This window comes from Artemia franciscana, unplaced genomic scaffold, assembly GCF_032884065.1.
Source record: "Artemia franciscana unplaced genomic scaffold, ASM3288406v1 PGA_scaffold_1179, whole genome shotgun sequence".
Lineage (NCBI taxonomy): Eukaryota > Metazoa > Arthropoda > Branchiopoda > Anostraca > Artemiidae > Artemia > Artemia franciscana.
The window spans coordinates 281,567-308,729 of record NW_027062617.1 but is presented as its reverse complement, the minus strand read 5'-3'; the positions used below and the strand labels follow the sequence as shown (position 1 = coordinate 308,729).

The following is a 27,163-nucleotide window of genomic DNA, read 5'->3' as shown; positions in this document are numbered from 1 at the left end:
AAAGCCGAAATCAATTTCAGGTCTTCGATACCCTGTGTGTTTATACTAGAACAAATTTTACTTGTTCTTTCTTTAATGGTTTTGGAAGACAATGGAAACTCTTTAATTGTTTTCAGAATATTTGCTTTTTTTATTAAAATCTTTAACTTAAAAAATTATATATGTTCTCAATTTATAGAAGAATTTAATCTATCAAAATAAGATGCAACTTTTTCTTACCAAGTTTTTTTTAATGAAAATATTATTGCGCCTTCTGAGGATTTTTGTGCCAGAGCCGCACTTAAGCGACCAAAGAGCTAAATGTGGCTCCGGAGTATTACTTTTTCGACCCCATTTTCTTATTTTTAGCCATTTTCTTAATCTCCTTTTATTTCCTATTTGGGACATTGTCTTTCCCCCCTTCCTTTCGGCACCTGTAACAGAACTAAAAACGCTAAATCAGTGTAATTCAAATCACCTTCCAAAAGAAAGTCATTAGTTCTGGAATTACAAGTTTAATAGGAATGAAAGCACTAACAATCACAAAAATAGCAGAAAATTGTAGATATTCAAAATAAATAATCTAAACAAACCGGCAGAGAACCCTCGATAAAATTACGTTCAAAAAGATATTCCCAAAAAAGGAGGCTTGTCCCCAGCAGGTGATTCCACACGACCCCTGAGGTAACCAAGAGTGGTTTCAAAATGTCTTTTAACATGATCGGTTTCTTCAGATTTTTCAAGTGTAGGGAGAAGATCATCTTTCACCCTTTTAATCAGCTGGTTCAAATGATCTATGCTAATTTGGTCATTCCCTTTTTCGTAAAATAAAATATAGCTGTTAAGCAGCTCAACCATCAACTGAGTTTGTACAACCATATCCATACATTGAGAAGCAATTTTTACACCTTTTTTTAAACATTCCAGCACGCGTTTACCATCTTTTAGAGGACCAGTTTTTTCTTTAGTAAAACCAGACCAAAAAATGTTGGCCACTAAACAAATGGCTCTACACTGATCTGGTTTCTTTAGTAGACGGGCAGCAGCCATAGCACATTGGGATCTCAAAGTGGAGTGACTTTCTTCACTGAAACAGGTCATTTTTTCAAGTGTTGCAGCAATCAGCGTAATTGCTGAAAACTGAGCTCTAGATTCAGAAAGTTCATCTTCAAATAAGGTAAACGCTTGTGATACGAATTCATAAGCTACTGTTTCTTGAGTTTCAAAGGGGACACGATTTACTGCAAGGGCACCTTGTAAAAAAAGCCTAAGAGGCAATTCAGCCAGGTCAGCTTTGATTAGGGCTAAAATAGTTTGGTGACAAAACGTGAATATTTTTTGACACTTTTTGTCCCAGTTAGGATCTTCATCCCTATCATCATAGAATGTTTCTGCTAGAACAAAAGCTTTGAAAATTAATGGAGGAAGTGTATATTTAATACGTCTATTTCCACCCGAGCTGAAATGCTTTCTAGCAGAATTTAAAATTAGATATTGCTGGTCGGGAGAGTCTCCTTCAAAAGTTTGTACCAAACGCGACAATGTATTCTGCTCTTCGGCAAATTCTTCACTCTCTGCATAGGCCTCATCTAGAGCAAAATCTTCTTGGTCCGTAACCATTGTTGCAAGACACGTTAGCAGACTATTCACTTGTTCTACTGTTTGTATTTTAGTTTCTTTGTCAAGAATACAATTTATTATATGCATTGATACAGCAATTCTACCATTGAAATCAAGACGGTTCATAACCTCTGGGAAATTTTGCAGTTTCAGAAGCATAAGGATATCTTTGTAATTATCAATAGGGATGCGTAAAAGCTTGGCCGTTTCTCTTCCCAAATGAGAGCTTATTTCAATTTTTCCCGTTTTACATCTATTCAAAGCATCAGTCGTTACTTTAAAAACGTGGTCAATCAAATCTATATTATCCGGGTATACACGAAGCGCCAGTGTGGTTAGTGATACTTGCAGAGCAATGACATCTTCGGTAGGCATTTCAGGTCGAGCAGTAATTATATGACTAATTTGCTCAGAAAAAATGTCAAACAGTTTCATATCTTCTGCTACATCAGTCTTGCCATCAAGTTGCTGACGGTTAATGTGTTGGCTCAACCGGTCAATTAAGGCAGCCACAACTGCTTTTACGTTAACGCCAGGGTGGAGCTCGGCGCATGCTTGGAGGAAAGTTTTCAGAGTTACCAGATGAAATTCATCCGGAAAAACTTGAATAATACATTCCATCAAGTATTCTTGCGCAATTGCATCCCTACAACTGACAACTTGCTCAAGAACTCCGGGAAGAACTACTTTTTCATACATTTCAATATCAACACTTTCAAGCTGAGCAAGCCTGACCAGATTAGTACCAACAAGGAGACGCAGTTCTTGTCGTTCCTTTTCCCTCCTTTCACGTTCCCTAGTGTGTCCTTGATGTTGCATACGGACCCAAAGCTTATTCATTTCTGCAAAATTGAGTAGAATAAACTCAATCGAGTCCTGAACTATGCCTGAACCACTTTCAGTTTCTGTCACTTCATCAGGTAGGATGTTACGTGTACACTGAAGTAAATAATTTCGAAGAAATAAACCTCTTAGGGGGTGTTGCACACCTCGACACATCTCCACTAAGTCTTTGAGTATCTCTTTTCGTGTACTCATTGTTACCTTAATATAAACAAGACCAACAGTAATAAGCAAATACAACCTAGGGACTATATTTCCAGCATATTGGACAAGTTCATACAGGTCTGTCACCTTTTTCCCCTTTTGAAATTCTTCAGACAAATATGTTTCTAAATGTCTAAGTTCATCACAAACCACCATATATAACTCATAGTAGCTTTTCGGTGACAGGAGCGATGTTCTTAATTCTGAAAGCATTGAGGATGCATATTTTAGTGCATCCATTAATTTTCCATTATCTAATGACCTTTTCATTTGAAATCCATGGTTTTTGGCATTTGCAAGTGCTTCATCCAAGATTTTATCAGGATCATCCATGGATCCTAGAGGCATTTCAAACCTGCAAATAGGTTTATTTTGTCTTATTATGCTTTCATTAACGAACTAGAGTTCTCAGAAAAATTAAAAAAAAATATTTCAATAGCATTTTATATCTATTTTCAACACTATTTTCTATCTCTTATATATGAATTTCCAATTATCAGGGAAGTGAAACAAGTATTTTACAGGATCTTTTGGCAATTACTTTTCTTTGGCGTTTAATTACTTGACTAAGAAAACTATTTTCTTATCAAAAAAACTAGCTTAATTTTGCTTTATTGTACAGTAAAAATCTACAGCATTACAAAAGGTCCATAATTCTAGAAGTATAGCAGACAAACAATTTGTACAATTTCTTATTATACTTTTATTACTGAGTTTGAAGTTCAATAAAAGTAGCAGTACAACTTAAATAATAATAAAATGGAAATTCTTCAACAAGCTCTATTCCAACCAATAAAAAATACAACAGAAAGTTCTGGTATTATTTATCTTTGCTGTTTATATATTTGACTAAATTGACCCTTTCTTATCCAAAAGGCTTCTTAACACAGTTCCTGTCACATATCAATAATTCTAGAAGTATTTTAGACAAAGAAAAACTGTGCCAAATGATTTAGAAATGTATTATCTCATTCTTTAATTAGATGACTAGATAAGTTTTTTTTCTAATCCAAAAGACACTTTTTTTTAAGTGGATCATTGGTTCATTTTTGTTCATTTTAGCGATTCATTGGTATTATCCATCTTTTCTTCAAAATATTTGACTAAATGAACATTTTTTTTCAAAAGCTTTTTAGTGCAGTTACTGTTACTTAGCAATAATTCTATGGCTATTATAAACGAACAAAATTGTATTAAATGTATTAAATTAATTTTGTTTCACTTTTTAATTAGATAAGTAGATAAGCTTTTTTCTACCCCAAAAGACCTTTCTTTAAGCGGTTCATTTTGCTAAATTGCCAAGCAATAGTAACTATCTCTAGAGATTATGGCGCATATATACACAGAATGTCACTTTCTGAGTCAGTTTGATGAGCAGAATTTAATCTAACATTACATGTAAAAATGCCCAAACGGTCCACAACAAAGTTATCCCTACCAAAAAACCGTGTCTGCAGAATTTTGTCCTATCTGCCAAAGACAAAACACATATCACCCACATATGCTAGATTGCTAAGTAATTTTCGGCATAAACAATATACCTTGGTTGTGAAGAACTATAGACTAACAATTCATAACTTATGCGTTTTCATTACTTTTGTGCTTATTGACAAACATTTCTAGCGGGCCCCTATTTTAAGTACTATAGTATCTTTTATCATAAGCAGCACAACAGTACTGCCTGAGTAAAGAACGGTGTTGGGACAATGTATTTTTTTTTGGGGGGGGGGGGAGGTCGTTTTAGACCAGAGTACTTTGTATCGAACGAGTTGTTGTAGAAATTTTGAAAAGGGCTCATTTGATTGGAAATTCTAAGGGCTAGTGCCCTTTTTAATAGTCGAAAGTAATTGGAGGCCAACTAACCCCCCTCTCACGCCTAACATTTCCACAAACACATCCAATAAAAATTTTGAGATAGCCATTTTCGTTCAACGTAGTTGAAAGGTCCGGAAATTATGTATGAGAGAGAGAGAGAGATAGGTTTATTTAAACAACATCGTAGCTAACAGCTAATTTGCGTTGCTTCACTATGCTAAATAACAAACTAACACAAAAAGAAGAAAATATTACTCGGCTTTGTTTAAGCTCTACTGTGAACAGTGCTGACATCTAAAAAGGGACGGTAGCAGCATCTGGTGGCTTCGTCAGAAGATTAAAAGTCACCAAGTTCGAAAAAGTAGATGGCGCCACCGTATACAGGGGTGAAGAAAGGTCAAAGAAAGTATCTTTCCTGTACTTAATTTACATACTGATGGCACAGAAAACTGTCAGGATAGCCACTGCTTTAACTGGTGACGCCATTGACGAACCAGCACACATATATTGGGCACTATGAACTAAACTTGGTAGATGGGCTCTGCAGCTGTGCTAGTGCAACAGCGCCATCTACCAAAAAAAACTATTGAGACTAAAAAACTATTGTATTTGAGGATGACACCCCCCCCCCCAGAACCATCCTGGCAAGAGTTATAAGTTATGCCCTGGGGGCACATAAGATTTACATAGAAAGCACTGTCATAGAGAGGACTAGTGCCTTTTTTAATAGTTGAAAGTGATCAGGGGGCAAATGCTCCCCCCCCACACACCCATCATTTCCCCAAATACCTCCTATAAAAATTTTGATGTAGCCATTTTGTTCAACGTTGTTAAAAGACCTGAAAATTATGTCTTAGAGGATGGCAACTCCCCCACCCACATCCCTCAGGGCAAGGGTTGTAAGTTATGCCCCTGGGGCATATAAGGTTTTTTTAGAAAGCGTTGTCGTAGAAACATCAAAAAGGGCTTATTCAATTGGAAATTGAGAGTACTAGTGCCCTTTCTATTAGTAAAAAGTGACCAGAGGGTAAATGCCCCCTATGCCCATCATTTCTTAAACAATTCCAATCAAAAATATGAGATACTTATTTTGTTCAACATAGTTTAAAGATCCGAAAATTATATCTTCAAGGGAGACAACCCACTCCCCAGCCCTCAGGGCGAGAGTTGTAAGTTATGCCTTGGGGCAAATAAGGTTTTTATAGAAAGCGTGGTCACAAAAACTTAAGAGGGGCCTCATTGCATTGGTAATCAGAAACTCTAGTGCCCTTTTTAAGAGTCAAAGTGATTGGAGGCAGCTACCCCCCCCCCCCCCGAAGACGCGTCGTATTGTCTCAAAATGCATCTGAGAGATATTTTGAGAGAGTAATTTTATTCAAATAGTCCAAATATCATATAACAAGGCTTTTCGGGTTGAATTAAACCCCCAGAGCTTGAGGTCAAAGGTTGTAAGTTATAACCCGGGGGCATTTATTGTTTTTATGGAAGGGATAGTTGCATAAAATTTAGAGAAGGCTCATTTGGTTGAAATTAGAAGTTTTACTTCCCTTTTAAGAGTCAAAAGTGATGGAGGCTAAAGTTTGACTCTTGGTCACAACTTAGTCAGAACTAGCATAAAGAGCGAGGCGTTGAGGAGGAGACAACCTCCTTCATATACGGAATAATTTCTGTTCATTTTAAGCTTTAATGTTGCTCCTTACTTGCAGTTGAAAAAAATGTTTTTTCTTTAATTCTCTAAAAGGCCAAACCATAGGCAGCCTCATGGCGCTGCGTAAGTGAATAGTGAATGGGGCTCAATTTTTGTTGTGTGTGTGGTCGCTATAATACGTAAATACCCAAAACTGTCAACAATCTCTTCATCTTTATTTTTTCTTTCAATGAATGGCCTTTTTTATCATAGATTTATATAGCCTTTCCCTTTTTCGCGTTTTTAAATGCCTGAGAAAAATAGAAAGTTAAGAATGAAGCAGTTACCCTATGACAGCATTCTATCAATGCTAATCATCCCAATCAGTTTTCTATAGGGATTAGATCTACAATTATTGTCAACTATGTTGACCAACACGAAAACCTCAATAACGGTTTAAATACCACTTTCACTTCAAATTCTGAAAGAATACTTGTAAATCCTATCAATAGTAACACACCAACTTTCTTTAATACATCAGAGATGTTGCAAAATTTCTAAAAAATTTTGTAGTTATAAAGTGGCTGCCGTAAGTCTGTTACTCAATCAGAGAAGCTATGCTGCACAGCGGAGTAGTTTTTTTTTTTTACAGAGAGTTTTTATTTACTTAGTTATTTATTTATTAAATATATTTATAGTTATATATTATTTATTAGTTATTTATTTACTTACTTTTATTTATTAACAATGAATATATTGATTGGCTAACTGGTCTTCTTCCTCAAATTCAAAACACATAAAAAGAGAAGATAAAAGATGGGGTGAAACAAAGAAGGATACAACAACTAAAGTTACAGTAGCTGCTTTCTAATAATTACCCACTTTCTAATCTCATAACTCAAACTGAAAAAATACAGCTTGCATGACTGTTGTTCAATTTGACAAACAACTTGAACCATAAAATCCTCGTTGAATAAGAGAAAAAGATTGTTGATGAGCCAAGGTATGCAAGAACGGATTGTCGGATAACCAAAATCGCGTTTTCTGTCCCCTATCTTCTGAGGCTTTGGTCCACTTTCCCATTTTTTGAATCAAGCCCTTTCTCCTAAGTTCTGCTAAGAAAGCAGAATGGCCACTCCGAGGTCAGTTCTCCTATCTCCTCTCGGAATTAGTGTAAGAATCAAATAAATATGGAACATGGCTGACATTAATGCAGCTTTGAAGATTTCAAGAACAGAAAACTAATTTTTGAATTTAAGGTTATGAAATACAGTTCAAGTTTCAATAAAACGTAAAAATAATAATTAGGTCGTTTTTTTCATAGTCTGAGGGAAAAGGCGTCAGAGCTTACGTGTAAAAATAAAAACAGTCAGATTGGCAGAAAACGAAGAGGACTTAGTAGGAAGGCCTGTGTCCGTTTTGAAAAAAAAATCACAACTAATAATGATTAGCAGAACCACACAGAATGCCTATTGGTCATTGGATTGAAAAATTTTCTAATTTGTGTTTCAATCTCTGAAAAATACTCAAATGATTTAGTTCAAATATTTTTGTGAATTAAACCAACTTTTCAAGTTAATTTGCCTAAGACATTCGAATAAGTTCTAACCCAACGCATTAATAATCTCTTCCATGAAATAGACCAAAATTCAGACAACACTTCAGTCATTGCATCCATAATCACCTTGCTTGACATTTGTCAGGAGTCCCTCATTGGACTAAATGTGTAGGCACTGGAAACCAGGAAAGGACTATGTGTTGCCTGAAATGGTTAACTTGAATGTCAAGGGTATAGTGACAAAAGTTGTCTTTTCAAAAGTACATAGTTCCAAAAGACTTCATGTTTCAGCCCATCAAAAAAAGGTGCATTCTATAAACACTGTTTCCTATTTGGTGAATCTGAGACCAATAAAGGCTCACAACATACGCTTGGATGCTGAGTTTTGAAGCCACATACTGACCTTAAAGGTACTCTTGCTGACTTCAAATACCACAATGAAAGATAATATCATGTTACTGCAGTACAAAAATCTATTATGTTTATCAAAATACAAGAAGAAAAATCATTTGAATTGACCAGCACTTAAACTTTCAAGATCACAAGGAAAGGATTAAAAACTGAGAAATATTAAGACCAATTGTCCAGGCTATTACATTTTGACGTTTTCGTGAACTAATCCTGTGAGGTCTTAATGAAAAAAAGTAATCTCATTTCAAAAAGTGTTGAAAACGAAGGGGTATTCAGAGGGTTATTGCAATCGATGATGGATTGAAGAAACACAAAATTGTGGCAAGCATGAAATACATCTTCTCAAGAGCAGAACAATATCATCAATGACAATGTAATTTGGGACTTATTTATGAAAAGAGCAAAAATTGTCAAATGTTTTTTTTATATTGGCTGATGGATGAGTAATGTTACTTCATAAAAACAGCTTGTTCCTTTTGTCCATTTCTGTGATGATCATCAAATTTTTTTGCGTTCCAACACTGTGAATGACTTGGCTGGCGTAGGTCTTGCAAAGCAGATTATTAGACTCTGCTTAGGCTTGGATTAGACATGAACAAGTTAGTTGGAAATGGCTTTGATGGAGGCAGTAGCATATGTTGTTTGTATAAAGGAACTAAAGTAGACACAAAACCAGTGTCCACTTCCTATTATATGCATTGTGCTGTGCATTATTTAAACTTTGCCCTGGCAAAGGCCTCCTGAATTGACTTAATTCAAATGCTATATGGATGCTTGCAAGAATTTGCTGTTTCTTTCTATTTCTCCAAACAAACTGAACCATTAGCTTCTGCTCCAAAGAGTATTGGTAACTTATAAGAGTGGAAACTGGCGCTAGTGTAAAAAAAACAACCAACGCCATCTAGCGTCTGACTAAATTAGGCGTTCTTTAAGCTTAGTTAATTAGCCTCATCAAACCTGGGCCTAGTAATATGTACTAGGCAAAATTACGTTAGCAAGGCAATTAGGCATAATCCTTTGCCATCATAGACAAATAGGCTAGGCCTTATATATGTCTTTTAAACAGTAGGTTAACCTACCCTAAATAGTTAAATACTTGATTAGACTAAACAGTCAGGATAGATTAGACTTAGTTAACACATTTCGAATTGTCAAAGCTGTTGATAATTTATCTTGTAGTGATTTCTTTCAACTCAGCCATTATTCACCCACATGGCACAACTCATTGAACCAGCAAAGGGCTTCAAGAAAGGTTAGACAGGGTTCTTTTGTAAATTGGTCCATTAAATCATGAAACATGTCTGGGTATTGAGGCAGGTGTCTCAACACTTTCAGCTGTCTGAACTGTTTTTCCACAAAAAGAAGGAAACAGCATCAACCATAAAACAAGGGAACAGAGGTTGAATTTGAAATGCAGTTGCTTGGTGGTTAGGAAATCTCATATTGAGTTTTTCACATAGCTACTCAATGCATAAGGAAAAAACAGTCTTTGTAAAAAGAGGAGACTCACTAACACTGGCATCTTGGTATTGAGGCAGGTGTCTCAAACACTTTCAGCTGTCTGAACTGTTTTTCCACAAAAAGAAGGAAAATCCACTTCCTCTAGCTCTTTTAATACAGACTTGCATAGATTGATATGTTCACAGTAGATAAGGAGATCTAAATTTTTCTTCTGTTGAGAGACAGAAGTTAAGGGTTGAATTGAAGTCACTTTTTGACAAGAATCAGAGGGAAAATGAAGTGGGATTATATAATGGCTGCTACTAAGGAGTTGGCTTTTGCAATTTGACTTGAATCAGACTGGTTGTCATAAAAGCTCCCTAGTACTCAAACAACAGCAGTGAAAAGCTCAAGAAAGATGACCCATTTAACCCCCATATTTCACATAATTCATCAAGAATTTTACATTTTGCCTATTCCATCAAGAAAAGCAGCCTTTCAACCCACCATGTGTCACAAAGTGAAGGAGCATTAGCTTTTTTGTATGTGTCAGGGCAGAAAAAGATTATGGGAAACTATAAGAGTGGAAACTTTGGCGATTTAATATGGAAAGATAGGAGTTGAAAACTAGTAGCAGCAGATGCAGCATAGTGACTGGTGAAATCATTAAAATGTCTTTAAGGAAGTAGAACAAATTCCAGTCGAACTGGATAATTGGTAAAGACCTAACCAAATAGTATTGAAAACTCATAGTTTGCCATACTCTTTGGGCCCAATCTGTATTAAAAGAACTTAGTTGAAAACTAGTAGCGCCAGACGCAGCGTAGTGACTGGTGAAATCATTAAAATGTCTTTAAGGAAGTAGAACAAATTCCAGTCGAACTGGATAATTGGTAAAGACCTAACCAAATAGTATTGAAAACTCATAGTTTGCCATACTCTTTGGGCCCAATCTGTATTAAAAGAATTAGAGGAAATGAATTTTCCTTCTTTTTGTGGAAAAACAGTTCAGACAGCTGAAAGTGTTGAGACACCTGCCTCAATACCAAGATGTCAGTGTTGGTGAGTCTCCTCTTTTTACAAAGACTTTGTCTTTAAAGAGAGATGCACAGCACATTTTGAGAATGTGTTAAATCATGATAGAGGAATATGTTGTAAGAACAAATCTATGGGAAATGGGAACTTCCTAGGAGGGTACAAAAAGGGAGAGCTTTCAATAGATTGGGATGGACTAATGGAGGATGAGTGTGTGCAGCTGTGTTGGCTTCAGGTAGTTTGATACTATGGTGAGTTGTTAGTAGTACAGTAGTAGTAATTGACCAATGTATTTTAATTTTCCTGTAGAAGGGCCACATAAACTGGGGAAAATATGCCTCTAGAAAGCTTTACTCTTTATATAAATATACAAAACAAAACTGGTCCCAAGGAACTAATCAAACACTGCCATGTTTAGATAAAGCCTTGCTAATCCTAACATTATGTGACCTATCTGTTAGGAAATCTGTAATCCAAGCCAGAGTTCTGTATTGAATCATTTAATATTTGGATTTTTTTTTAACAGCAGAGGTGCTTAAACTTTTTTTAAATGCCTTAGAAAAGTCAATACAGAGACAATCATTATTTTGAACTAAGTCAGCCATCTTTTGAAAATAATTAATTGTATGCATTAATTGAGTACTAAAAGACCTATTTTTTCTAAAACCATACTGTGCTTATGCCACTGGTTATTATTTTCAAAATAATTTTTGACCTGATAAACAATTACTTTTTCCATAATTCTTGAAGAAACTAAATGTTTGAAATAGGGCAATAATTACTTAAATCCAACCTTAGTTGATCCTTATAAAGAGGTTCTATTGACCCCTTGTTCCATGTAACACAACATTTACCAGAATCTAAACAAAGGTTAAAAAGAAAATCAAGAGGACTGGCTAAGCAACAAGGCTAACCACTTCCCACATGACAACATTGGAAACACCATCAATATCAGGAGCTTCATCAACAGAAAGATTCTGCAAAATCTTTTCAACATGTTCAAGTACAGTATCTGAACAAGAAGAATCATCAAAATGCAACTCATTTTGCAATAAAGGAGCTACCATCATGGAATTAGGTTGCATATGAACAGCAGGATTTGCTCCTGCTATGACCCTTAAATACTTTCAAGTAAATATTAACTTTTCCTATAGTTTAGCTACTATGAAAGTGAATACATTGCTTGATGGCTTCTTTTTATGTTCTTTCTAAATTAAATAATTGCTTCTTGGGAAATTACATTTTGAGCCCTTAAAGGGGCTAAAAGAGCTCATAACAGATAGTAACTAAAAGTTTGAAAACATGTTTCTAAAAAAACTGTTTAGTGATAAGAAATCATCTTTTACATGATTCAGGAATGGTAATTATTATTCTCACTAGTCCTAATAATGATGTTATTCTGAAAGATTTGCAAAGATTGCATAGCTTCGAGTTTAGAGCACTTAGAAATGCTAATTCTAGAAGCACATCTATTTCTGGTTGACCCTCCTCCTCCATGGGGCAAACTAAAAAAGCATAAAGCGGGCAGGGTTTTGAGGCTGAGGGAAAAGTTGGAGTTAAACAATGTGAATGAAATTATATTTTAAATACTAATTCCAGTCATCACTGATAATTTCTGTATAGTAGGAAGCCAAAAGATAATTAAAAAACTTACATATCCATTAATACTAATTATCTACTTTCACTTTCAAGTTTAAACTAGCCAGTGAACTGGTGAATCAGAGCCATTAGTTAAATATTACATTTACGTTCTGTTGATTTGAAGAAATGCGTTCTGGCAGAATGGAAATTATACAGTTTATCAGTTTGAGATTGAATTTGTCTTAAAAGATTCTTTGGCTATGGGAAGCCCTTGGTGAAACAAATTTGGTTGAATAGTGATTCTTGCAAGTGAACATTACCTATAGAGCAAAGCAGATTAGTCTATGAGCCCTTAAGGCAGTGGGGCAAGGTCTGTATTCTGACTGGTTGAATTGTTAGTTGATGTTTATGACCTATTTTATGCTTACTCTTTCAGGCTTTGGGCCATATAATTATTCAATAAATATAGAGTATAGACCCTGCCCTTCCACCCATGGGGCTCATGGACTAATTTGCTTTGCTCTATAGGTAATTAAATAGAAAAAAAAAACAAGTTTTTTTTAAATGAAAGTAAGGAGCAACATTAAAAGTTAAAACAAAGAGAAATTACTCCATATATGAAAGGGGCTTTTCCTCCTCAACACCCCACTCTTTGTGCTAAAGTTTGACTCTTTCTCTTAACTCTACTTTTTAAAACAGTAAGAAACTTTAGCGTAAAGAGCAGGGCATTGAGGAGGAAAAGCCCCTTTCATATACAGAGTAATTTCTGCTTGTTTTAAGTTTTAATGTTGCTCCTTACTTTCATTTAAAAAAACTTGTTTTTTCTATTTAATTTCTGGACGTTTTTGAATTAATGCATGTTTTGATCTTGGCTCTCAGCACATAAATAATTAAAACAAAATTTGCATATTAATTAATTGCAATTATTGGAAGACTTTGAGGAAAAAGGAGTGAAGGAGGAGGCCAAGTTCCCCTCCAATTTTTTGATTACATAAAAAGGCAAGTAGAACTTTTAATTTTTTACAAACATTTTCATTGGCAAAAATTATACATAACTTACAAATTAACTTACATAACAAACTTCTATATTTGTATGTTTTTATTGTGTATATGAGGGGGTTCAACCCTTGTCAATACCTTGCTCTTTACACTAAAGCTTAAATGTCCAATTTAAGCTTTAGTGACTTTAAGCTTTAGAACTTAAATCACACTCTGAATCACAAAGGCCATAATATAAATAGTTGAAATTAGTAAAAATACTTTAGCATAAAGAGTAAGGTATAACAAGGAGGTAAACCCCTCATATGTGTAATAATTTTTGTTTGTTTAAAGTTTTAATGCTGCTCCTTACTTTCAGTAGAAAAAACTTTTCATATTTATTTTTTCAATGCTAGAAAATCCTGCACCCCCTTCATTGAAATTCTCTTCCCCCATGAAAAGTTCCTCCATGGAAATATCCTCCCACACACTCCCCCCTCAAATCTCCCCCAAAAACCAAAAAAATCCCCCTGAAAACGTCTGTGCACTTCCTAGTAACCATTGCTATATGTAAACACAGGTCAAAGTTTGTAACTTGCAGCCCCTCCCATCAGCACTGTGGGGGAGTAAGTTGTCCTTAAAGACGTAGTTATTAGATTTTTTTACTATGGTGAATAAAATGGCTATCTCAGAATTCTGATCTGGTAACTTTTGGGAAAAATGAGCATGGGAGGGGGCCTAAGTGCCCTCCAATTTTTTTGGTCACTTAAAAAGGGCAATTTAACTTTTCATTTCCATTAGAGCTAGCCCTCTCGCGACATGCTAGGATCACTGGGTCAATACAATCACCCCTGGAAAAAAAAAAAAAAAAAAAAAAACACGCACACATCTGTGATCTGTCTTCTGGCAAAAAATGCAAAATTCCACCTTTTTGTAGATAGGAGCTTGAAACTTCTACAATAAGGTTCTCTGATAGGCTGAACCTGATGGTGTGAATTTTGTTAAGATTGTATGACTTTAAGGGGGTGTTTCCCCCTATTTTCTAAAATGAGGCAAATTTTCTCAGGCTTGTAACTTTTGATGGGTATAACTGATCTTGATGAAACTTAAATATTTAAAATCAGCATTAAAATGCAATTCTTTTAATGTAACTATTGGTTTCTAAATTCCATTTGTTTAGAGTTTTGGTTACTATTGAGCCAGGTTGCTCCTTACTATGGTTTGTTACTGCAAACTGTTTGATATTCACTTGCAAGAATCCCTATTCAACCAAATTTGTTTCTCCAAGGCCTTCCCATTGCCAGAGAATCTTTTAAAACAAATTTAATCTTGACCTGAAAAACTGTATAATCTCCATTGCATTGGAAGGCATTTCTTCAAATCAACAGAACATAAATGTAATATTTAAGTAATTGCTCTGATTCACCAGGTCACTGGCTAGTTTGAACTCAAAAGTGAAACTAGATAATTAGCATTAATGGATGTGCAAGTTTTTTAATTATCTTTCAACTTAATACTAAACAAAAATTACCAGTGATGACTAGAAATAGTCTTTAAAATATTATTTCATTCAGATTGTACAGCCCTAACATTTCCCTCTGTTTCAAAACCCTGCCCACTTTATGAATGTTAGTTTGTTGAAGGGGGATTTTAGAAAGCTAAAAAATGGATATGCTTCTACAATTAGCATTTTTAAATGCTCTAAACTGGAAACTAGTGCTGCTTTGCAGCATAGTTTCCAGTTAAGACAGCTTGTGATGAAACTAAACATTTACCAACTCTAGAAACATTCTTGAAAGTTCTATTTAACTTGGCCTAACTTTAATATCAGTAAAATTCTAGTTAATTGACTTTCTTGCAGTATGGAAAGGATTTAGGTTAGGGAAATAAAACTTTCAGGTATGGGTCTACATGCTAAAGTATGTCCTGGAAAGGTATTTTAAAGTACCCACCTCCACTCCTTCTCCCTCTAGAGGGCCCTGAAATTTGCCTGCATGACAGGTCTATACCTATTGAGATTTTGACAAAACAATATTTTACCTTAATTTTCAGTTGCTAGTTGCTTTTTCTTTGCCTTTAATTACGAAAATGCAATTCCTGTTATTTGAGTAGAATTTTGTGCCATATCAATGTTTTTTTTTTTAATTTAGGAAATGTAATGGCATATCTTTCAAACCTTATAAATGGAATTGAGCAAAGTTATGAAGCTGAAAACAATTTTGTTGTATTTCAATTAAGCAGAAGATCTATTTTGCAATGTTTCACTTTTATAACAATCATATTTTTAAAGGTCATCAAAGGTCAAGGCCCTCCAGAGGGAGAAGGAGTGGAGGTAGTTACTTCAAAATACCTTCCCAGGACATACTTTAGTCTGTAGATTCATCCCTGAAAGTTTCATTTTCCAAACCTAAACCCTTTCTGAGATAGCAAGAAGTCAATTAACTAGACTGATTTTCAGGTGATACATAAAAATATTTTGCATTTATTAAACAGTTGAGAGATGGTATGATGAAAAATGGTTGGGATGACAAGCCATCTAACTAGGCTATTGGGTAGTTTTCCCTAACTTAAAGGAAGGAATAGCTAACAACTAGCCTAGACTAATGTTTTAGGTTATAATGAAATCTTTTGCACTTAAACACTTCTGAAGAATTAAATTAAAATGAGCATAGGCCTACTGGTTTAACTTACCCTTAAAAAATAGATAGTAGGATAGTCTAAAGTATTAGGCTGTTTTATTAAATTGAATACTTTCTTCTCCTTAATGCTGTAGGTTTATATAGCATACAAATGCAATGTTGCCACAAAACCAGCATCGCAACAATGGTACCAGTCGAGTGAAAAAGTGATGTTTTCAGGCATCGTTCCTACTGAAAAGGGATAGGATTTGCGGTGAATTCATGTTTATATCCGTGTAATAATGACCCACAGTGAGGTGAACTTGTGTTTGGTTCATAAACTCAACAATAAAAGTAATTATTGCAATCTTCAATGCGGGAAAAAAATGTCCAGAAACCAAATGAAAAAATGAGAAGCCACCGCTCGATCTTCGTACTGATGTTTTTTAAGTACTCTTAGAAGTATCTTATTCTAACTCAGTGAAAATATTTCAAGTTCAAATTCCTTTTATCACCAATATACTTCCATTTATAAACAAAAATATCCCAAAGGGGTCAATGGCCCGTTAGTTGGAAAAAAACAAAATATAAATAAATATTACGTATATCCACACTTAAAATAATTAGATTCTTTTCACCAATCTTCACTCAAGTACAATCGGTCTCTTTACCACCTATATCTAAAAAAAATCGTTCTTTAAGAGTTAGAACAAAAGTCAAACTTTAGCGTAAAGTGCAAGGTATTTGTAAAAGGGCCACCACCCTCATATACGGAGGAATTTCTGTTTCTTTTTAAGCTTACATTTTTATTTTAAGATAAAAAAACAATTTTTTATTTAATTTCTTATCGTTTTTCAGAGAATACCGAGAAATCTGGCTCCCCTCCGTGGAAAAATGCCCCCTCCCCGAAAAAATATTCAATGGAAAGTTTTTCCCACTTATAATCCCAACAAAAAATTCCTCAGAGATAATTCCATCTTCGCTGAAAATTTCCTCAGGAAGTTTTCTGCATACGATTCCGCCTCAAAAATTTCTTGCGAACGATTCCGGCTGAAAAATTTTTCTTAGCATACTTTCATTTGAATAAGACTTTGATTCCGACCGTTTGTCAAATCATGCTGGAAGCCTCCCGTTTGCGGGAGTTTTTTACAGAAATTAACACCCCCCCCTCCCCTTAGAAAGTTACTCTCGCAAAAAAATACCCCATGGAGAACTTTTCCCACGGGAAATTTCCTTTCTCATTAAAAAAATCCTCCAGACAATTCCAACCTTGCTGAAAATTCCCCTTATACAATTAACCCGGAACATCTGCATATTTAAGATTGAGTCAGCAAAGAGAAATTACGACAACAAAAAGAAATTCATATAGGAATTCCGGCAAATTCCCAAGCGTAAAATTTTCCCTGGAAAGTGTAGAACCGGAAACTTCCCTCTCTATGAAAACTCTCTCTCCACCGAGTCAGGAAATCCCCCTCCCATGAAAAAATATCTGTAACAAAAATTTGTCAACAGCAAATACTATAATTCAACTATGGGCCGAATTCACAGCTTACAGCTCTTCCCCCAAGAGCTCTGGGGGTCATGTTATCCACAAACTCATAGTTATTGAATTTTTCAACCCTGCTGAAAAAACAGCAAATTTTTAAAATTTTGATCAGATGACTATGGGAAAAAAAGGGCGTAAGAGGTGAACCCCCAATCTTTTTGATCGTTAAAAAAGGACACCAGAATTTTTAAGTTCGGTTAGAATGACCCTTCTTCAGATATTCAACATTTGGTTCGATACGATCGCCACTTGTGAAAACCAACAACAAATAAACACGCATCCATGATCTTTGTTCTGGCACTAAAATATAAAATTTCGAATTCCACAAAGTTCCAGATTTTGGAATATGGCTTCTTGCATCCCATTCATTACGGTTTTCTGATACGCTCAGCCTAATGATGAAATTTTCATTAACATTCATAGACTTTTTGAGGATGTTCCCCCTTTTTGAAACATCAGGCAAATCTTTTCAATCTCAAACCCTTTAATGGGTAATAGTAAACTTATGAATCTTACATGTTTACAATCCGAACAAAAAGTCAATTCTTTTTACATATCTATTGATATGAAAATTCTGCGTTGTAGCGTTTTGGTTTCTATTGAGTCCAAGTCGCTCCTTACTTTTTTAATATTTTTTGTTTACTTATTTTTATGTTCCTGGCACCAGGTATTTAAGGGTAACCCTTTTAAATAATTAGACCGAGCTGCGTGCCTTCATGTCCGCCTAGGTTGAAAAGGGGGGGCACAATTTGAGAGAGCTTCTGAGGGAGGTGAATTCGTGTACTGAAAACGTACAGTTCAAAACCACTTTGGAGAGCCAAAAGTTCAGTCTTTGTTACCAGATGCTGGTGCCTTATTCCGGAGCCAATCAAGACTGGTCGTTTGTTGGGGGATCGTTCAATCTTTCAAAGGATACCTGGTTTTCATTGCTCCAAAATTCAGAATCAAATAAGTAAGACTAGGCTTAGTAAAACGGAATAGTAAACGGAATAGGAATAGTAGACGGAATAGAAGGAAAGAATAGACGGAAAGAATAGGTAGAAGTAAACGGAATATAAAGCTCTGAAAATACTATAAAAGTTGCTACTGGTTTTCCACGAATTTCAAAGGTTTTTTGGCACTTTTCACAGATTTCCAAATATTATTTGCGCAACACTGTCATAACATTGTTAAAGCATTTAGAACTTAAAAATGAATAGAGCTTTGCATTTTGTATTTAAGATAGGAGACAGGAAAAAAACAGTGAAATTTTTTAAAGATGTCCTTGGAATGCAGGTAAAATACTACTTAGGCTAATAGTATTAAGCTAGACTGGCATACTAAGATACGCTATTAGAAATTTAGAGAAGCAGGTAGGCTAGCTTGTAAGTTTGCAGAATAGCCTAGTGGCTCTCTTGAAGGAGATATAAGAGTAGATAAAATTCTAGATAAACTGCTTTTTGGTATCTTGGATAGTTGTCAGGTGTGGAAAATGAAACCTTCAGGGATGGATCTACTGATTAGCTTATAGTAGCCTATGTCCTTGGAAGGTATTTTGGCAAAATTATATCAATTCATGTAACTGGCTTACCAATAAAGTGAATATACCACTTGATGGCTTTTTTATGTTCTTTACAAATTAATAATTGCTTCTACAATAAGTTCAAATTTAAGCACTTTTTAACCTAAACTAACCTTATCATAAATAATTTTAGCACTGAGAAAATATAGTATTGTTTTCTGAAAATGATGGAAAAAGATGGCACTAAGAAAATATAATATTGTTTTGTGGAAAACAAGCAATAACTAATAATTTAATTTAAAATTTGTCATTTTTAAGAGCTCAAAAAGTGCTTAAGTTTGAATTTGCAGTAGAAGCAATTATTGTATTTGTAAGGAACATGAAAAAGGCATCAAGTGGTAGGCTATAATCACTTTATTGGTAAGCCCTATAGGCCTATAGCAGTACAGCCTTTTACCAGTATTTTAATGTCCTTTACTCCACCCCTCTGGCTTCTATATAATGCAGACTATTGGACATAACTGATTATTTTCTACTGATATTTGATCCTATAGGGTAGAAAATCAGCATGCAAGTGATCAAAATTAGGTAAAGCTCAAACCCTCACATCTTGTTACCTAATAAGAATTGAGAAGAATTGTGTGTGTCAAAGAATAGCAAAGAATATTGGCTATGCATCAATATGGTTATTATAAAATTATAATAACCATGTTATAATTTTATGGTTAAGTCCTTCTACCTAGAAGGACTTAGAAATACCAATCATCCTATTTTGATGAATGCTTCCTTTCAGTTTTATTCACATGTTAATAGAATATTGATTATCTTCTGATTCTAAAAATGTAATTTTTGTTGCTTGATCTTTATTGTATAAATGACAAGTATGAAATATGAATTTTTTTTTCAATTGCTTGTCAAAATAGAGCCCATATTTTGAATTTATGATGACAAATTAATCCCACTGTGTTAGCTCTAGTGGGAGGTCAACATCTTGCCCTCAAGGCTGTATCTAGGGAGAGTGGGTTAGAAAAAAGGGTATGAGAGAGGATCTGGTTGCCTTCCAATCACTTTTGACTTTTTAGGTGATAAGGAATTTTAAAGGATCATCCTACCCCTTTCATAAACTTTTCTCTTTATGGGTCAAAACTACAAGCATTTAGAATTTTTTGGGGCTGTCTTCCCATGTGGAAGCAAGTTTTCTTCAACTGAAAGTAAAGAGCAACATTAAAACTTAACACAAACAGAAATTATTCTGTATATGATACAGTTATCCCCCTCCTCAAACCTGTGCTGAAGTTTTTTAGTTCTTTAAATAACTTGTTATTCTGATTAACCAACTCTTGTGGTTCAGGAGTTGTTCTTAAGAAATTGAGCCATTCTATCAACTTTAGCGTAAAGAGTGAGGCATTGAGGAGAGAGGAAGTGTAACCCTGTCAAATACAAAATAATTTCTGTTTGTTTCAAGCTTTAATGTTGCTCCTTGCTTTCAGAAAAAAATGTTTTTATTTAATCATTTATTCTGAACTCTTTTGCAAACTTGACAAGTTATGGCAAGGTAGTCCTATGAATTCTAAGTGGTCACTCTACAAGTGACTGTTGTGCCTCTCCTTGAATGCCTAAAACATTATTTGTACCAGGCAGTAAATTTCCCAACTAGATAGCCAAGTGCCTTCATTGCTTGATCTTGTTCTAGTTAATGACCATGAGTCAGTCTTGAGTGTAGCACCTTTACCACCACTTGTTACAAGTGACCATATTATCATAAGCTGTAGGTTTAGACTATACCCAAAAAGACTATTATTTAGAAAACATTTGTATGTTGATTATAGTCTAATCCAAAGGGACCTAGCAGAATGCAATTGGTCCTTCATTGATGCAATAGCTACACCAGCCAAGTCAAATCCTAAAAAAAAATGGAATTATGCCTCAGATAAAAAGCCTAGAAAACATTCAGTTACCCAGCTGGCACACAATGGCTTTATAATTGATGATCCCCAAGCAATAGCAAATTCCCTTAGTTTTCAATTTGCCTGTATCTTCAGACCCATCAACAGTGCTCCACTCCCAGATCCCCTCAAATGTGACACCATAAGTGTAATGTCACCTATTGCTATCAATAGAGTTGCCCCTGAAATCCATTTTAAGAACCTGAACCCAAATAAATCAGTGAGACCAAATGGCATTTCCTATCATCTTCTCAAAGAAGAACATGCTGAACTGTCTCTTTCTTTTACCATGCTTTTCCAGAAGTCTCTAGATTTAAACTATTTACCTGCAGAATAGAAGTTAGAACATATTACCCCAGTGTACAAATGTGGTAACACAGATCAGGCAGTTAACTACAGACCAATCTGTGTCACCTTTGCTGTGGGAAAAATAGTCAAAAGCATGGCCAGCTTTGCAGTCATTCAACATTTGACTCAAAATAAGCTGTTGTCCCCATGCCAGCATGGTTTCCATTCTGCTAGATCAGTTGAGACCAACCTTATTGATGCATATGAATATGTCACTGAACTTGTAGACAATGGTTTCCTAGTTGACATGATTTTGCTTGACTTGGCTAAAGCATTTGATAAGGTGCTTAAGTGGTGTGCAAAAAGTGGTGTAGCAAAGTAGCAATGCTACTTGGCAGTTTTCAAATTTGTTGGTAGATTTTGTCTGAAAATACCATTTTTACATAAAAAATAATTTTTGATCAAAGAGAAGCTGTCAAAATACAATTTGTGCTCTGCCAAGCAAAAAGTGGGGTATTGTAGTAACAAAGCTACTTGGCAGTTTTCATGGCCAAGTAGAATTTGTTGGGTGATTTTGTCTGAAATTACCAATACTTCCAGTATTCCAGAAATTTTAGGGATCTACCAAAATCTTTCTTCTAAAATAATTGGTTCTCCAAAATTCCCTTTTGCTCAGGGTTGCCACCACTAGTGATTTATCACTAGTGACAATCCACCCCTAGTAATTATTGCTTTTACCAAACTTGACATAATTTTCACTACTTTCCTAAGTTTTTGTCTCAATTATTTACTGCACATCAAAAATCACACTCCTGATAAAGAATTTACATTACTATGATTCTAAGCATCAATGCAAAGAGGGTTAATTTAGACAGCTGGACCATGAGTTAAAATTTTGTTTTCTTTTGTTATTCTGTTTAATTTTCAAAAGTCCATAAATATAAGAGAGTTAGATTGAAAAAATATTCTAAAATGAAAAGGGGAAAGCATGGTACCTATTCAGAGAGGCAGGAGGGAATTCCGTGATAAATTTGGAGATATTCTCATTATCAAGCTATAAATTTAGATGAAAATACTGCTTGAGACCTTCAATATATTAATCTTAAATACATAGTAATTGAATGCATAATAGATTAAAGGGTACTTATGTATTATACTGCCAACATTCAAGTTTATGTTGTGTAAAACTTGAGAACAAACTGGAAGATATAACCCCAGATGGCATGTAAAAGTTTGCTGATTTTATTTTTTCAGTTGGCTGACACACCATGTGTCAGATAACTTATCGTTATTGTTAGATGTGTCAGATATATTATTATAGATAACTTAGACTGTATTTGGCTACAATTTAAGAGGCATGGGTGTAATTGTAATGGTAATAAGTACAACAATAATTCAAATTAGCCAAAACAATAAACTTAGTATATAACCTAGGATAATGGAGGGCAAAATCAAATTGTATTGCTCTTCTGTGTTTAGTTCTTAAAAAAAGGTGCTTTTACTAAAATTGCCATAATTACTTCTGGGTCAATAATTTCTTGAACATTTAATCAAACTCTGATAGAAAATATAGAAAATGAGCTATAGAAGGATATTTATTTATTTTAAACCAAAATGGAGTAGGCCAAAGACTTTTCTTGTTACAGATTAACAGTAAACAGAACAATAAGCAACAATACAGAAAAGACAATATACAATACATGGACTGAACCTTTGGGTATTGATTTGTACTACAATTAACTAAAAAAACTCCTTAGGCTGAGCACATTACAAAAAACTACAAAAAACTAAGCAAATACACCAGAATGCACAAAGAGACAAAATCCTTAAACTCTTTTAAGGGTACTGAGTAAAACAAATCCAAAAAGGAATGTATAGTTTCTAATCAAATTTGTCAATGTCTTAAGCTTACTCTAAAGTGGTATACAATGACTTTTCAATTACTTTACTAGCTGAAAGATAAATATATCAATTTACATGCTTTTACTGTGATACAGATTCTAAATGTACTACTCACTGCGTGTAAAACCCATGCCAGCCACTGGGGATGGGGCTTGGGGAACATATTTGGGATCAGAAATAAAAGGCATGTCAAGTGACATATTTTCTTTTAACTAGCAAAGCAATAAAAAAATAATATCTTTTGGACGAATATATATTTATTGAACATATGCTGTATTTATGCATATACTGCTCATTAGTATTCTCTAGTTGCCAATCTTATTGTACCTTCTTTGGCACTTTAGAGGAAGCTAAAGGCATGGACAAATTTGATTAGAAACTATATTTTCTTTTTTTGAAACAAAGTCCAGTTATTTTTTGGGTCTCTCCTTGTACAAAATCGTCATCCTTGTATCCTAAATGCAGTAATGTCATATTATGTAATCATTCACTCTAGTTAATTCAAATTATTCCCATTTAGAGATGCAAATGGGACCTCAATTTGTGATAAAAATAGTATTGAGAAGAAATGACTAGAAAGTTCGTTAAAATTGTACATGAAAATCTTTTTTCTATATGGAAAAGTAGTTGACTTTTGTTAATGAAACTTTTCAGAATGGAACCAGAGGTTAAATTGTACCTCAGGAAGGTCTTTGGGAGTATCCACTCTAGAGCTGGCCTGCTCAAAGTTACAAGACTCACTCACACTTTGAAATCTTTCATCCAAGTTTTCTCTCCTCATTACTCTAGCAAAATCAACTATTCTGCAGTTTTGGCAAAAGCATAACATGTGTTCTACCTGTCTCATGTTAAATGATAATAATATCCTTGAAGTTTCTCAGGTTTCAAATTCACCAGTCCTAATATATGATGAAATCTTGCGTAAATACTGTTTTCTGGCTCTGGAAATTCAGCCATTGTGTAAAATGATTCAAGTTACAAATAAAACTCAAAGTGCTTGATCCCAGAAGCTGATAAAATAGACATAGCAGCACTTCTGTTTACCAAATGTAATTTCAACAATGAAGAATTAAAACTCCATTTTTTGATACAAATCATTCAAGTCAGTGATTTCACAAACATGCAGATCCTGATTAATAAACAAGGCAAGTTTACTTTTCAAAAAAAAAAATTCTTCACATGCTGACCAATGGTCTATGTTGCATAGGTACCAATCTCCTGATTTGATGCCTTTGGCCAGGAGTGCAATGCGGGGTTGGGGGCAAATCACCCGACGCTTCTTGTGTTCACTCATTTAGGTGCCCATTTAGAGCTTAGGCGACTCTGGCTGAGCTTACAGAATCACACCATTAACCCCCCCCCCCCCCATCCCAAACCAAATAACCAGCGACAATAGGACTTGAACCTGGATCCTCAGGGCTCAAAGTCCTATTTTTAATATCTACTCTATACCCAGATATGCCTATTAAATAACTATTACTGTCACTGATAAATGTCTCAGATAGTCCTAGAATGCCAATTCGATTACTAAGAAGGAATGTGCTTAGAAGATCAAAACTACCAACCACTTGATGACAATTCCAAAATGTTAACTGCAATGATTGTAACTGATTAAACATATGTAGTTGGTCATTATTTATATATTTGCTAGTAGGAAAAAAACTGTATAAAAACCATTTAGGTCATATACTTACTCCAAATGAAGGGAGACTGTATATATATAAAGTGCTTTCTTTGAAAACTGGTGTCCTCCTGAACAAAAAGACCCAATGAAGTTCCCATAGTAGCTGGTGCTCAGTTATGCTAAAGTACAAGTATTAGATTTATGCAACAAATATTTTAGTTTTAATGTTGCCTACTGCTGATATTTTTAATGAAAATGAGTCATTTTGCTCTAGTATGACCTCGTAAACTGGGAATCCATTTAGATATTTTTTCTGTACTTCTATACAGTTTGGCTTTCTCATCATTTTGTAGCACAAAGTGGTGGACATCTGTAGTTTAGTGTGCGTAATCTTTTTATTATTCAAAAGGGTGGTAAAACTTTGAAGTATGGTCGGATTTGCCATCTTCTAAAATTCTATAACCAACTGTTTGATACAAATACCCATTGAAAAAACAAACAAACACAATCCGTGAATATCCTTAATGGAAAAGGTGTCATTCGTTTTCAGATAGAAGCTCGCAACTCTTTTTTTTATGGTTCAATAAAATTTCATGGTGTAATTTTCATCTATTTGTGGGGTTGTTTCCACTTGTGTCTAAAATTGCATGCATTCTTTTTATGTATATATTTTAGTCAAATTCCATTTCTTTGTTGTTTTAGTTTCTACTGATAAGGGTTGTGTTTTGGTAACAATTTCTTACCCCAAACTGTCTGTAATTGACACGAAGGAGGTATTGAAGATTTTTTTGAGGCTGGGTCAAATATTTTAATAACTGTTTGAGACTACTTAAGACATTTACATGTGTTTGCACCAAAAACAAGCCAAATTATTCAGTTTTAGATGTGTTTAGCCATTAAATCCCACAACATCCATGTACGAAAAACTTAAAAATTTGATTTTCATTAAAAAATAAAACAACACAAAAAAAACCTGCAAATATTCATCTTAGTCTTGTTTTGAATTTAGGTGCTACGCCATGAAGAATTTGAAGAAGGTTGCAAGGCTTCCTGTAATGGGTAAGTAAAAATTTTACCTATTAAAACTATGACATAAAACCTATGCCCCAGTTTACAGCTTTAGACCCCGTTCCCCCTTTCTTTGCTTATTTCTAGGACTCCTTCCTGAAAATCCAGGCTGAAACTAAAATCAACTCAGATTGATAAAATCAACTCAGCATGTTATGTTTTGCACACTACCTAAAAAGATGAGGTTATGGTTCTTGAAATTAGCATAAATTATTCTGATTAGCCCTTGTGGAAACCAAGGAAATATCTTGATGAAAGTTCAAAAACAATGCTGAAATTAGCCCTCTGGAAAAGCTAAGATTCGTTATTTCAAAACATTTTGATATTTATTCATATAATTAGGGTTTTCTCATATTTAGTGGGGGAGGACATAGGCCTTCAATGTATTAGCCTCTGTTCTCTGTGCAACATAAGAATGAAAGATCATTGTCTTCTTCGTAGATGATGAGAAATTACCTGTAACCAAATTAGTATTGAACGCAATTACACATTTGCATTTTAGTCAAAATGTTCTGTTTCAAAAATTTTGATATTCGTTCACATAATAAGGTTTCTGATAAAATATTCTATTAGTCGTTTATTGAATGAAATCGAAATGTTTTCATAGCTGTCTCATAGTTTTTGGAGGGAAGCAAGTAAGGTCTTCAATCTCATATCCAAGTACAGTAACGTTTTTCCATGCACTTGAACAATGAAAGATTTTGTATTCTTGTAAAATAAAGGTTAATTATTTGGACAACTGAATTTAGCATTGAAGGTAGATGTTTATAAACACAGTCTTTTATTAGTCACAAATTATTTAGATTGTCAATAGTTCTATTTCAATACATTGTTAAGCATTTAATAAGATGTGCCACACTGCAATTATTCCTTTTGGTTAACAACTAAGTGACACATTTTTGGCCTACTTAGCAATGACTACCACACAACAGGCACCATATTGGTAATTATATCCTATTGAATCTTCCAGAAAAAAAAATTAGGGAGGGGTAAGGAGACAGAATTATTTGTTTGGGGGGAAGAAGGTGAAGTATTTTTCGCAAGTCCTGACAATAGAGTATATACTGATTTTTTCTTCTTCTTTTTTCATTGTATTTTTTTCCGACAGGCTAGTATTAGGATATTTTTCGTAATCTCAATCCAGTCTAACTTGGGTCAGAATTAACTATTTTGAGTCTCGGCTTCTGCTCCTTAACATGGTAGTGTTTATACTGCTCATGTGGTTTCTTTTTTTAAGACCTTATGATGGCAAGTGGAGCAAAACAATGGTAGGCTTTGGACCAGAAGATGATCACTTTGTCATGGAGCTGACCTACAATTATGGCATATCTACTTATAAAATGGGTAATGACTTCATTGGAATTACCATAAGGTAACTATCATTTTTTTTTGTTTTGTTATCCCTTCCCTGTCAATGGGCACCATCCAAACCTTCTGAGAAATTCGTAGATTTTTGTATGGGATTCGGGCGGATAACTCAAAAAACAGTTTCTCTGCTCACAACTATGTGACTTAGCATAAAAATGCAGATTCTTATGTCATATGCCATAGAGTGGGTTTCAATATTTTGCTTTTTAAA

The 27,163-nt window shown here is 34.6% G+C and overlaps 2 protein-coding genes across 3 annotated transcripts in view; one reads left to right on the top strand and one right to left on the bottom strand.

The window, feature by feature from the left end:
- Window positions 1–478: 478 nt before the first annotated feature.
- Window positions 479–15,894, bottom strand: LOC136041203 (vacuolar protein sorting-associated protein 35-like). Of its 2 annotated transcripts, none has more exons than XM_065725776.1 (2): window positions 15,783–15,894; window positions 479–3,001 (listed from the first exon to the last, which is right to left on the bottom strand). In XM_065725776.1, the coding sequence occupies exon 2, from the start codon at window positions 2,992–2,994 to the stop codon at window positions 601–603; it is 2,394 nt and encodes a 797-aa protein (XP_065581848.1). In that variant the 5' UTR covers window positions 2,995–3,001; window positions 15,783–15,894; the 3' UTR covers window positions 479–600. The 2 variants fall into 2 exon arrangements, with proteins under 2 accessions (XP_065581848.1, XP_065581849.1); XM_065725777.1 differs by lacking the exon at window positions 15,783–15,894 and adding an exon at window positions 4,717–5,044.
- Window positions 15,895–18,403: 2,509 nt separating this feature from the next.
- Window positions 18,404–27,163, top strand: part of LOC136041201 (glyoxalase domain-containing protein 4-like) — a 34,258-nt gene continuing 25,498 nt past the window's right edge. Inside the window, exons 1-3 of the mRNA XM_065725774.1 lie at window positions 18,404–18,530; window positions 25,526–25,575; window positions 26,822–26,956. Of these exons, the coding sequence (XP_065581846.1) occupies window positions 18,447–18,530; window positions 25,526–25,575; window positions 26,822–26,956 (269 nt within the window). The 5' untranslated portion in view covers window positions 18,404–18,446. The remainder of the gene's footprint in view (window positions 18,531–25,525; window positions 25,576–26,821; window positions 26,957–27,163) is intronic.

Bases quoted from the DNA above. Each gene is read 5' to 3' on its own strand.
- LOC136041203 (XM_065725776.1), bottom strand. From the start codon at position 2,994: ATGCCTCTAGGATCCATGGATGATCCTGATAAAATCTTGGATGAAGCA.